The sequence below is a fragment of the Colobus angolensis genome, unplaced genomic scaffold (assembly GCF_000951035.1).
Source record: "Colobus angolensis palliatus isolate OR3802 unplaced genomic scaffold, Cang.pa_1.0 Scaffold90, whole genome shotgun sequence".
Taxonomy (NCBI): Eukaryota; Metazoa; Chordata; class Mammalia; order Primates; family Cercopithecidae; genus Colobus; species Colobus angolensis.
This window is the reverse complement of record NW_012122932.1, coordinates 1,981,673-1,994,421: the sequence shown is the minus strand read 5'-3', so window position 1 is coordinate 1,994,421 and position 12,749 is coordinate 1,981,673. Positions and strand designations below refer to the sequence as shown.

The 12,749-nt window shown below is 37.5% G+C and overlaps 1 protein-coding gene across 1 annotated transcript in view; it reads left to right on the top strand.

Annotated features, from left to right (window-relative positions):
• SPINK1 (serine peptidase inhibitor, Kazal type 1) overlaps positions 1 to 12,270 on the top strand; it is a 14,081-nt gene extending 1,811 nt beyond the window's left edge. Inside the window, exons 2-5 of the mRNA XM_011931504.1 lie at positions 5,295 to 5,540; positions 7,274 to 7,305; positions 8,750 to 8,856; positions 12,149 to 12,270. Coding sequence (XP_011786894.1) covers positions 5,486 to 5,540; positions 7,274 to 7,305; positions 8,750 to 8,856; positions 12,149 to 12,194 — 240 coding nt within the window. The 5' untranslated portion in view covers positions 5,295 to 5,485 and the 3' untranslated portion in view covers positions 12,195 to 12,270. The remainder of the gene's footprint in view (positions 1 to 5,294; positions 5,541 to 7,273; positions 7,306 to 8,749; positions 8,857 to 12,148) is intronic.
• The last annotated feature ends 479 nt before the right edge of the window (positions 12,271 to 12,749 follow it).

The following is a 12,749-nucleotide window of genomic DNA, read 5'->3' as shown; positions in this document are numbered from 1 at the left end:
GAAAGGGCAGGTAGTTGATCCCAAATGTGGCATGAGCCATCATATGGCAGCAATAGTAGCAGTAGGCACAGGCACTTATTAACCCCTTGTTGTCCCGGCCTGAGCTATGAGCCTTACGTAAAGGCATTATCCTCTTTATTCCTCATAACAACTCCGTGGGGTATCTACAGGTCCACAATCCCTAATTCATCATTTTAAACCCCACAGAGGGGTTTGTTTTGTTTTTGTTTTGTTTCAGAAGTTTTTCTTTTGTTTCATTTTGTAACTCATTTGACAGCAAAATCTGTCAAGAGATGATTTAAGGATAATTATTTTCTCTACATGGATATGTTTTGCTGAAGAATTATTGGTGTGATTAAAGCGTGTTGTGCCAGGCACCACTGGGCTTTCTGAACTGCATCATATCACTTTTTAAAAATTTACCAAAAAAAATTGAGTTTTAAAACCCATCCAGCCTGAGGGTATTTGGAGGAAAACTTATGAAAATTGACGGTCATCAGTGTGAAGTTTAACTCAAAATCACACATAGGTTTGAACTGAGGTCTGTCATTCTACAAAGATTAGACTTTCAATCATTAAACGACATGCTGGAAATGTTATTATCTTTACAACTGGCACCAGAATTTATTTTAAGGAAAGAACTGTCTTTTTTGGGGAAATATTCTGAAAAGAACTTGTTAGATATGGTATCTCCAGAGTCAAGGTGTCATCTGTTTCTGTTCTAGACAAGGAAAAAAACTGGTTGTTTCATTCCTAGCTGGAGAGGGTAGAAAAGAGAATGAAGAAAGAGTAACCAACATTTGTAAGTTTGGCTACTGCTTGGTGGGAAATGACCAAGAAAGACTTCCAGTTAAGAGTCGTTATAAAGGCTGACACGTGTTTAAAATATTTTGTTGCCTTGCGTGTGGTGCAATTCCCTCTACTATTTCTTTGCAATCTTATTAATGTCTACTATGCCCACAAATGCTTAGAAGGCATGGATTTTGCCCATGTTATCAGGTGCCACTGGATCTAACAGTGTACTTGACTCTGTAGACAAAAGGTCATGACATCCAGGAGTTCAGTAAAGGAGACAAATAAGAAAAATGAAAAATTAGAATTTCCAGTTTCATGTGCTATAACAGAGACACGCTTAACTGCAGGGTTTACATAGATGAGAAGACAACCCTTTCTGTGTGGCAGTATTAAATTAAGAATCCTGGCTTCTTGGAGTTTAATCCAGTGTTCTAATCATGATGTTAAGATTAAGTTCATACACACACACCCACAAACACACACACACAAATCAGTAAATACCATATCTGCTAATCTGTTACCACGAACAAGAAAACTGAAATCTCTGTGCTTCAGTTTCCTTTCTTATAAAAGAGAAATAACAATGCTATCAGGATTTAAATGATGAAAATAAAATACTACAGTGATTGATGAATAGAAGCCTTTGAAAAATATTAGTAGTGGCTATAGTGATAATGATGATGAGGAGGATGTAATCAATGTGATTATTAAGTGATAGCTTTACAAACTGCTAGGAGAGGCAAAGGAAAGTGAGAAAATCATTCCTAATTGCATCAAGCACCACAGACATTTTACCCAAGCTGTAGAGGATGCGCACAGCAAATAGGTACACATACGACCTATCTGGAGAACGAGCAGTAGAATAAAAACAAGAGGTCATTTATGAAAAGTCATGAAGTTCTCTAAATAATGAAAAATAAAAGTTGAAGAGTTAAGATGCAACCATGTCAAGGAAGTCTCCAAATGTCAGGCTAAATATAATAAGCTGTATACCTCTAGTTTCTGTCATTTTTTTCTTACTAGTTAAACTTTGGGCACAGAATGTGAAAATCAACAGGTGCCTGCCCAACATCCCCATTCCAGCATGTATTATCAACATCCGTTAGAGCAGTTCTCTTGAGTTTTGTCATCACTCTTTACTCAGGTGAATAATTAGTCCTTGAATCAGAAGGGAGTAGGTCATAATATGTTTGCTTGAGTTCCCAAAGATAGACACATGCATAAATATGTACTCAGAGCGGTAAAGAAGAAAAGGGAAAAATGTACACAAGGTTGAGCAATGTAAACACATTCAATATGACTAATAGTCTAGCACTATAGCAGGATTTCTCTGGTCAATGCACTCCTCATCTCCCAGGGCAAACAATATTTATTCTGTCAAGAATTGATCGTATGAGGCCTCACTATATTTTCTACTGTTCTAATTCACGGAAGGAGGGTGATAGCATTACTAGCTAGCAATCATAATTCCTGGAGATGTGAGGAATAATATTTTTGCACAATATTGATGTATGGTTTCTCGGTTTATTCTTACACCAAATGAACACTGCATGATGTGTATTTTTGTAATTGAGAAAACTGTTTTACCCAGTCATGTCATAGTTGAAATGGCAGATTTATAACTGGAGACAAGCTCCTCTCTCCATAGGTTTTGTTTATCCTCTTCAACTTGTTGTCTGCAAAGGGCCATTCCCTATTACAAATTTAGGGACAGTTTTGTGCTAGAATTCATTTTAGTATTGTAGTGATTTAAAAAACAAGATTGTCTGGGGTCCACAGGATACATTTCGGTAGTGAAATATTTTTCTAATTACAGATTAGTATTGGTGAACTGAGATGGAATAGAATAAAAAAATCTATCAAGAGTCTCCATTATAATAAGACTATGTTTTATTTTTTAACAACTGTGTTTGTCTGCTCCCACGTCTGCATATAATACATACACTAGGCCATACCCCAAAATTTTTACTTTAGGTTCACAGTCAAATGTTTAAAAAGCACTATTTGGTGAAAAGAGCCCAGGCTTTGGCATCAGGCAGTCCTAAATCTAAAGTTATTACTGCTGCTATTATTATCTAATGAGTTTATGTGACCAGATCCCAGCCAATTCCCTTCTCCCCACACTGCTTGTGAGACCCAAGGAAAAAAAATCCTTTTCTCATGTATGAACCCTCCTTAACAGTGGTTATTGGAAGTTTCTTACTGGCCACAAAACTACTACTTAAATAATGATTTGAGATGAAAAGAACCAGTATATTTTCATCTCAAATCAAATCAAATATGATTCAACCAATATCTATCAATGCTAAGACTAAACTCCATGAGGGCAGACATCATATCCATTTCCCCAGCAAAGGGTAACAGAGAAATGACCAAAGTAGCAAGGAAATAACCAGATTGAGCAAGGAAGAACCTCTTGGGGAATAAAGATAGAAAGGAGCCAACTCATGCAGAACCTAAATTCTTCCTGAGCATTCTGAACAATGAGAAACTGGACAGAGACATTATCAAATTTGCAGTCCATAAACATCTCTTGACTGTTCCATGAGCAGCAACTTTAAGGAAGAAATAACAACAAATATTGAGAAACTCTTTGCAGGAAGTGCAGAAACCCAGGGGGGAAATGATGGCATTGTCTTAGATATGACAGTGGAAGCTAATGAGAAGTGTCCGGGATTGAGGTTATTTTGAACACGAATCCAAGAAGAGAACTTAGTAACAAATTAAGTGTGGAAGATGATGTGTACAAAGGGGAAATGGAAATATCAGGGAGAACAATGAGGTTTGGGCTTAAGTGATCTACTGGAAAGAAAAGAAGCTGTAGGGAGAAGAGAGACAAAAATATTGTGGTGAAAGATCAAAATAGTAGTGTGGGACATATTAGATTTGAAGTAGCTATAAAACATGCAAATAGTGATGTCAAGAACTAAACACTTCCAAAGCTTCCCTTTGATAAAAACCAAAGTCCTTACTGTAGCCTGCACTAGATCTAGACCCTCACTGCTTCCTTTATTTCATCTCCCATTCTGCCCTCTATCACTTTGTGGGAAGCCAGACTGTCCTCCTGGATGTTTCTCAAACATGTCAAACCAACGTCAGCCTCAGAGCCTTTGCACTTACTATTCTCTCTGTCTGGAACGCACATCCTTGGAATAATTACATAGTTCAAATCCTCATTTCCTTCATGTCTCTGTTTGATATCACCTGAAAAGCAAGACCTTTTGATACATATCTCCTTAACCCTCCAGCACCCTTATCCTTCCTATCCTTTGCTCCATAATATATATCTGATATATTTTATAATCGTTTATTATTTTTTGTCACCTGCCTCCCTCAACAAAAATGCAATGGAAGCTCCATGAAGACAGAGATTGTTATTTTTATTTACTGGTCTGTCTCAAGAGATAAAAACAGTTCTTGTGATGACTTGGAAAGGGTTTGAGATTTTATCCTACTTAGAAGCTAAGAAGTTAACCTGCCACATTATAATGGTTTCTGGCAGAAGGCACAGACTTCTGGCTCAGAGATAAGGGACTTAATTATTCCATAGCAACAGCCAGAGTGTTGGAATTTGTTCTGGTTTCCCAAGCCCCAGTTTCCACAGGCCAGTGTAAGGCACATCAAGTGATACTTGCAGCGAAAGTACAGTGTGTTAAAGGAAAGCAAGGCCAGGTGTGCTAAAGGAAAGCAAGACCAAGCTTTTAGAAACCCGAAATCTTTTAAATAGGGCAATTAACATGATCTTTGCCCTAGAAGGAGATATTAACTTTATTACCCTAAACAGTAAACAAACCTGCCTTTTGATGCAGAGGGAGACATTACATATTTTCTAAGGTCGTTTGTTATGCAAACACCCTTAAAAAGATAGTCTGAAACAAAGGTTATTGGTACCTCTACTCATAAGACACACAGAAACATGAGAGAGGATGGAGAATTCTCTTCCAACAACACATGGTCGATAACCAGCACATACTCTCAAATGAAAGAGTAACCCTTTGAGTTAGATGTTATTATTATTTTAATTTCCAGATGAATACACAGAAGCACAGCAAAAGTGACTCCAACAAACACCCTCTACTCCAGAATACACACTTTAGGGAACTGAGTCCTCTCTCTCTCTTGCTCTCTCTTTCCCTCTCATCTGCCACTCCATCAGCTACTTTAAGCTTTGTGAATGAGTGATAGAAAAATAGAGAAAAGAGAAAGAAGAATAAGAAATGAAGAGTGGAGGAAAGGAAGAAAGAATGGAGAGGTTTTATCCTACTTGGAATAAAATTCTTTCTAGTCGCTATCCATACCTGCTCATCTATCCAGACCTACAGAGTAGAAGGGATCTTTGGGTTTACCTTACAGGTGAGAAAACAGGCTTCAGAAGGGTATGACTTTCCCCCAACCATAGAGAGAGTGGGATCAAACTAACCACCAGAACTATTTTCCTGACAGAATGTTTGCCTTGCATGTTTCAGGCCCACCTGGCTCCTTTCACCTTTCTTACACAGGTGACATTCCCAGAACCTGGAGGCCAGGCTACAACACAGGGTCAATCAATAGCCAGGGAGATCTATGATATAGCCCAGTAGGTGGGGCCTTGCTGTCATCTGCCATATGACCCTTCCAGTCCCAGGCTTCTGAAGAGACGTGGTAAGTGCAGTGCAGTTTTCAACTGACCTCTGGACGCAGAACTTCAGCCATGAAGGTAACAGGCATCTTTCTTCTCAGTGCCTTGGCCCTGTTGAGTCTATCTGGTAAGTGTTTTTGCATATTTTTCAAATTTAAATAAAACCGTTTGGACCTGTTGCTTTGTGGAGCACATTATCTTCTAGACTTTTGATGTAGTCTAGTCTTCGAGAGATCTTTTGGACCTAATGAGATGAAATAGCATCCACAGATAAGAATTATTTTTTAAGAGGGATTTTCAACTTACTATAAGGAAAACAATTCTGCTAGTAACAACTGCCTAGAGATAAAATGATTTTCCTCTATTGATGTGGCTGACCCTTTGTTGGAATATGGTAGAGAAAAAAGGGTAAAAATATTTCAATTTTAAGTATACTTCTAATTCTGTAAATGTGTAAGGCCAAATCACAATAATATATGTGATATAAAGGGGAATTTTTATTTTCGATTTCTGGCATTTCTTATTAGTATCTGGAAATACAAAAATTGCATTTTGTGTATTTACATTACATGTTTTGAACGTTTTGAAAGAAAACATTCTGCTTGAATAGATGGTGCACATATACCCCCAACTGCATCTTGACAATGTTAACAGACAACACTGAACCCGCAGAGCCAAGATCAGTTTCCTTTTTATCATTGGAAATGGTTAACATTTTCAACTTCACCTCTCGTGTAGCGACAGATCCTGTGCACAGCCAAATCAGCACTTTGCTAAGAAGAGGAAGAATATTGTTTGGTGTATTCGCTGAATACTTACGGCAGCTGTCAGTGTTCCCTTCCCCCCCTCATGCATGTTAATTAATACAAATAGATGCTTGTGATGAGCACCTGCTCATCAGTTTTTAGAATCAACTAGATTCTAAAAGCCAGTGGGCCCCCAACAACATCAAGTTCTGACTATCCTGGGGGAAATTCTCCAAGCTCTTAGATGACTCACTAATTTTCATTACATTTAGATACAAAGAACTACCTCTTTACCCAGATCACCTCGAAGATTGATGATATTAAAATTAATTTTCACAAATATTTCCTTATTTGGATGCTATTGGATTAATTCCCTTTCCCTTCCATGAACTCATCCACAGTTATCATTTTCTACATGTTGTCAGCAAAACCTATGCTATCTTCTGGGGAACGAAGATTAACTATTTTGACTACCTGTAAATTCAATAAATGTGAGTTGGACCCATGGTCCATATGATGCAATTGTTGGAAATAGCTCTTTAGGAACTGATAGTGAGTTGGCAAAAGATCTCTATTTTCTCAACATTACTTACAAAAGAGAATTTAAGCGTAATTGAAAAAGCTAATTTTGCATCAGAAGGCCTGGTTACTGCTTGTGATAACTGTTTCACAGCTAGTTATAAAAACTCTCCATACTTTCATCTGTAAACAGATAAAAAGTATACTTCACTAATTGTGAGATTAAAGATCTGGCAACTGGTTTTGAGAATGTTTGTGAGGATTCAAAAGATAATTTGCTCAGTGCCTGGTACATTTCCAGCAGTAAGTACATAATTTCTATTTTCAAGGAAATAGATCAACTTCCTAAAACATCAAATTGAGATACTTTGGTCATAATCAAAGTTTTACTTAATTTTTTTAAGGTTTTGCCAGGGAAGGGGTGCAGGAAAATCAGTCAGATACTTTTGGAAGATTATAGAAATCAGAAAGGGTGGGGAAGGAAAGAGCCTAGTAAAGAAGTCATGGTCTGCAATGAAAGCAGAGAATTCTGATGAAGAATAGATCTGACTTCTCTCGTTTAGGACCCAACTTACCATATCTGATTTATTTCTAGGTAACACTGGAGCTGACTCCCTGGAAAGAGAGGTAAAGAGATATTTGCAATTTCTTATGTCTCAGGCTGGAACAGTTTGATCCAACAAAAATGCAGCCTTGCTGTCACTTTTCAGTTGAGCCTGAAGTTAAGAGGAGTATGAATGCTAGGGAGGGTTAACGTGTGAAATGCAAACGGTAATAGTAGTTCCACCCCACAGGCATATATTGAAGGACAATTTCACTGATGTATAAGCAAGTTCTATATAGTCCTATAGTGCTTGCTGCGAAGGGGTTTTTATATAAACTAGCTGTAGACAAGTATTTGGGGTAGAAGCCTTCTCAAGTTCACTCCAAGTAGCCCTCCCTCCTTACAGCCAGCTCTCCCGATGACCAAGGTGTGGCTCTAATTTATAATGAACAACAGAAAATAATAAACTAGGTTCTTCTTCTAGAAAAGTATTCTAACTCTAACCTTTTCATATTTTTGTTTAAAAGGTAATTTCAGTAAATTTGGAGACCAGAGAAAGAAGTGTACCTCTTCTCAGTATATTTATATCTAGTCAGAGACAACTAATAGACCAAAAGTTCATGAATGAATACATTATTACATTTATGATAAGTGTTATGAAAAAGATATGCTGCCATTAGGAACTTAGACTAGTTAGAGAGATCAGGGAGGGTGTTCCGAAGTAAGTGAGGCGTTAGTTTGAGAAAAAAAAAAAAAAAAATGACTGTTAGCAAAGCAAAACTGGTGGGGAGATGTAGTAGAATAAAGTAGTTAAGAGCTAAAGCTCAGGAACTCTGGCTAGGTTTGAATTCTGAATTTAGGAATTCCTTAGCTGGGTGTCCTTGGATAATTTTATTGCTTTGTGCTTCACTATCTTCACCTGAAGAAGAATATAATACTTAGTTCACAGGATAGTTAGGCAGTTTAAACAGAATAATATACAAAAAGCACTAGGACAATGTCTAGGACAATGACAATCATTTGACAATTATAAACTCTTACTAGAGTAGAATGCAAAGACTTCCAACACTAGATGATGGCTAGCGCCTTTAAGTGCCTAATAGAAGACCAGTGTGTGTGGACTACAGTGTACAAGGAAGAACATGCCTCAAGATGTGGCCAAGCTGAGAGATGCCAGCACCTGCAGTAACTGCAAACTTGAACATTATCTCACCCATCCGTGCAAACCTCACAACAACACTATGAGATAGGTGGGAAATGGTAATATCATCACCATTTTGCAGATGAACTGACTGAGTTTCAGAAGGGCCATAGGACTTACTAATGTCACACAGTTTAGAAATAGCAGAGGCATGACTTAAAACAAGGTTTTCTGTCTCGAGATCTTAGGTTATTTCTCTTACAACACACAGTATCATTCTCCCAATCACATTATGCCCCAGAGAAATTAAAACCATTTCAGAGATTTTGCTATGAACTCAAGAATGGAGAATAATGGGAAATGATTCTGTTTAATTCCATTTTTAGGCCAAATGTTACAATGAACTTACTGGATGCACCAAGATATACGAACCTGTCTGTGGGACTGATGGAAAAACTTATCCCAATGAATGTGTGCTATGTTCTGAAAATCAGTGAGTACAAACTTGAGTTTCTTTTAAACTATATATTTTAAGATAGTTATCTTCAAATATACTGATAATATGAATCTCACCCTGAGAGAGCAAACTATTTACTTTTTCCAAAAACAGTTATCTCTTTCTTATTCTCCTTTTTATACATTTAGCATTATAATATTATTTTTAAAAAGTCACTTTTATGATAAAAGTCTACCTTTTTACAGCAAAATAGTTGATAGATTGGATTTTTATTAATCTTATACACACAAAATACCTTTAATTAAAAAGAAATATTAGTGGTTGCAATGATTGTGTTTTTTAAAGCCCTCAGTTATGCAAATATAAATTGTAGAGATTATATAACCAAAAATGTATTTTTACTCATGGATATGAAAGCCAGTTTCAGTAAAGCTTCATTTTCTCAGTGTCCATGAGTAGGAGATGGGATACAGAGAAATAGATTCGACACAAATTTCCTATTTCACTCAGCAACTGAAACCTTAGCATGTGTCAAGCATTATGCTAATATTCCCTGTCTTACGGATGCTTATGCCTAAGAAAACGTCATGAGCACATATAGGATAGCTTCTTATAATTTGGGGCAAATGCCAGAAGATGAGATGTAAATAAAGTGCAACAGGAGTGAAGCAGGGATACATATTTTTTGTTATTAAAAGGGGCCAAGAAAGGATCCATGAAAAGAATAGAATGCCAGCTGGGTGCAGTGGCTCACTCCTGTAATCCCAGCACTTCGGGAGGCCAAGGCAGGTGGATCACCTGAGGTCAGGAATTCAAGACCAGCCTGGCCAACATGGTGAAACCCTGTGGTGGCGGACACCTGTAACCCCAGCTACTCAGGAGGCTGAGGCAAGAGAATCGCTTGAACCTGGGAGGCGGAGGTTGCAGTGAGCTGAGACTGTGCCACTGCACTCCAGCCTGGGTGACAAGAGTGAGACTCCATTAAAAAAAAAAAAAGGAAAAAAAAAAAAAGAATAGAATGCCATTTAAATAGAGTTCTGAATTTTGGCAATATCAAAAGAGCATGCCAGGTTAAATAAAGGTGTGAAATGAACAAAACAAATAAAAGGGGATTCCACGAGTGACTTTAGTTTTTCTGAGATTGACTTGATATTGAAGACTTTGACTCAGGCTCAAATGACTGTGTAAATTTCTATTATACTCTACTGCATAACTTTCCTTGCCTGTAATGCAAACCTTCTTCTTGGGCTGGTTTAAACCATTGTGGAAAATTCTCAAAGTTTAGCAAGTAAGTGTTGTGAAAATAGGTCCCCAGGATGAGAGGTCTAATATCTTGAAGTTTTATACCCAAAACCTTCAGTATTCTACTTTGTAATGAATCCATTTCCATAACTAAGACTTGTAAAAGGAATTTGAAGCCACCTGTTAGTTTTCTCATGACCCACGTTCTTGACATTAAGGTCAAACATCATCTTTCCATCCAATGGGAGGAGAAAGCAAGAGAACAACAGCTTTGAGACTTGGGAAATTTCCAAGTGCCACTCAACATTTACAGTGAAACATTAGAAAAATATTAGTAGAGGGCTGGGACACCCTGTCTGCTTAGTTTCTGAAACCTACGAGTTTCTGTTTACTCTTTCTGTTTGTTCAAAAATACGTAAATACGGGAGGCACATTTGTATGCTAGAAAACATGACCTCTCTTCCTATATTTCTCAGATAAGAAAATTTAGGTCTAGAGACAAAATGTTGCTTTCTCAAATACAACATATTTCCTAACATATGACATTGCCCTTTTCACTGTTGATTAAACGTCCCCAACTTATTACCTAGTAACTAAAGCCAGATGCTGACCCTAGTTTGAGACAAGTAGATAATACCAAACAAGGGCTTGCAAATCAGTCTTCTTGGTCATTATATGCTTGGTAAATATATTAAAAAAACACTTTTTCTATTCCTTCTATGTCTTCATAGGAAATCTGTACTGGCAAATTCTTTTCCATAAATCTGCATTTCCAATAGAACCTTCTATAATGATGGAAATGTTCTGTGTTTATGCTGTCTAATACATAGCCACTAGCCACAAAACAGTAGCCTTAATGTGGCTAATACTAACTTAAATGTGGCTAGCGTAACTGATAAACTGAATATTTAATATTATCCAAACTAATTTAAATTTACATAGCTATATGTCGACAGTGAATATATGAAACTAGAGTGAACAGTGTAGCAACTCTTGTTTATTCTGTTTAGGTGTGTGTTCTTATGTGTGCTAACTGATTTGGAAATCAGTATTAATGAGTACTTAATGATTGTGGGACAAGAAAGCATTAAAAAGTCTTAAAGAGTTTCGCTGAGCATGGTGGCTCATGCCTGTAATCCCAGCACTTTGGAAGGCCCAGGCAGGCAGATCACTTGATGTTAGGAGTTTGAGACCAGCTTGGCCAACATGGTAAAACCCCGTCTCTACTAAAAATACAAAAAATATACTCAGGAGGCTGAGGCAGGAGAATCACTTGAACCCGGGAGCCGGAGGCGGCGGTGACCCAAGATCACACCACTATACTCCAGCCTAGGCAACAGAGACTCTTTCTAAAAAAAAAAAAAAGAAAGAAAGAAAGAAAAGAAAAAAAAAGTATATGGAAGTCAGATGTCCTCCAGTAATAGAGAAGTAGAAGAATTTTTGTAAGTGAGTATATTCAAAGAAAAAATGGTTAGAAAAATTAAAGACCTGGAAACAGTCTTCTAGGGAACAATTACAAAATTTAGAGATATTTAGCTTAGAGAAGAGAAAACTGGTTTGGTAATGGCAGTGTGGGGCGAACAGAGAGGTTTTATCTGGAGGGGAGGATGTTTAGAACTGGCAGGAATCATGTGGAATAAATATATGATTTACTTTTGCAAGACCTCACAGAAATGAATCCCCAGAGCTCTAAAATGAAAGATCAGTCAATTAAAAGGTCCAACAATAGCTCAGGCAGCAGCTCAGATGGAAACCTAGTGGCGAAGGCAGAGGCATCAGGAGTAAAAGATGCAATGATGGATTTGAGTTTAATTTCAGGGGTTCACTGTAACTAGGTCTGTAAAAACTGTACGGACAGATATTTTTCCTTTCTGTTGTATCCTTAGTGTATACGACAGTAATCAATAAATATTTGATGAATTAATGAGTAAGTGAATGTATAAATGAATGAAAGAGAAAAGATTATAAACCTCAGACCCCTCTACTTTAAATGAAGTTATTTTCCCCCGTTTTTCTCCCATAGTCACTTTTTTGTCAATAAAGTTTAAGCTGATTTTTTTTTTTTTTTTTTTAATTTCTACTGCAGGAAACGCCAGACTTCTATCCTCATTCGAAAATCTGGGCCTTGTTGAGAACCAAGGTTTTGAAATCCCATCAGGTCACTGTGAGGCCTGGCTGGCCTGATTGTTGAATAAATGCATCTGAATACTCCCTGTTGTTTCCATTTGCTTTTTCCTCAAAGGTATGTTTGATTATACCAGGGTCAGGGGACTTTGGTAAGACTCAGAATAGACCAAGTTTTAAAAACACCAGGAAGACTGTAATTTCACACAGGGTTTTTCCCTCACGATTCCTTTTCTTTCCTCATCTTTCTTACATCCTGAGGTCACTGCCTCAGAAAATGTGATTGCAGATATTAAATGGCAGAGCACAGATGATCATGAATGCAAGTAATTCTGTAGAGGACTGGACTACTATTTTAAGGAACAAATGGAAAATACCCAGTGCAGAAACATGTTACCCATCATAGTTTGCTGATTGAAGTAACTCCTTTAGGTTTCCTTGGGATTTGACTGAGCATCTATTGAGCCTGGCACAGGTCTACGTGCACGGGCACAGAGCTGCCGGTCTGGTGGAATAGAGTTTAGTCTTTGAGATTTTCCACTTATCTCAGAATGTAGAGTTTG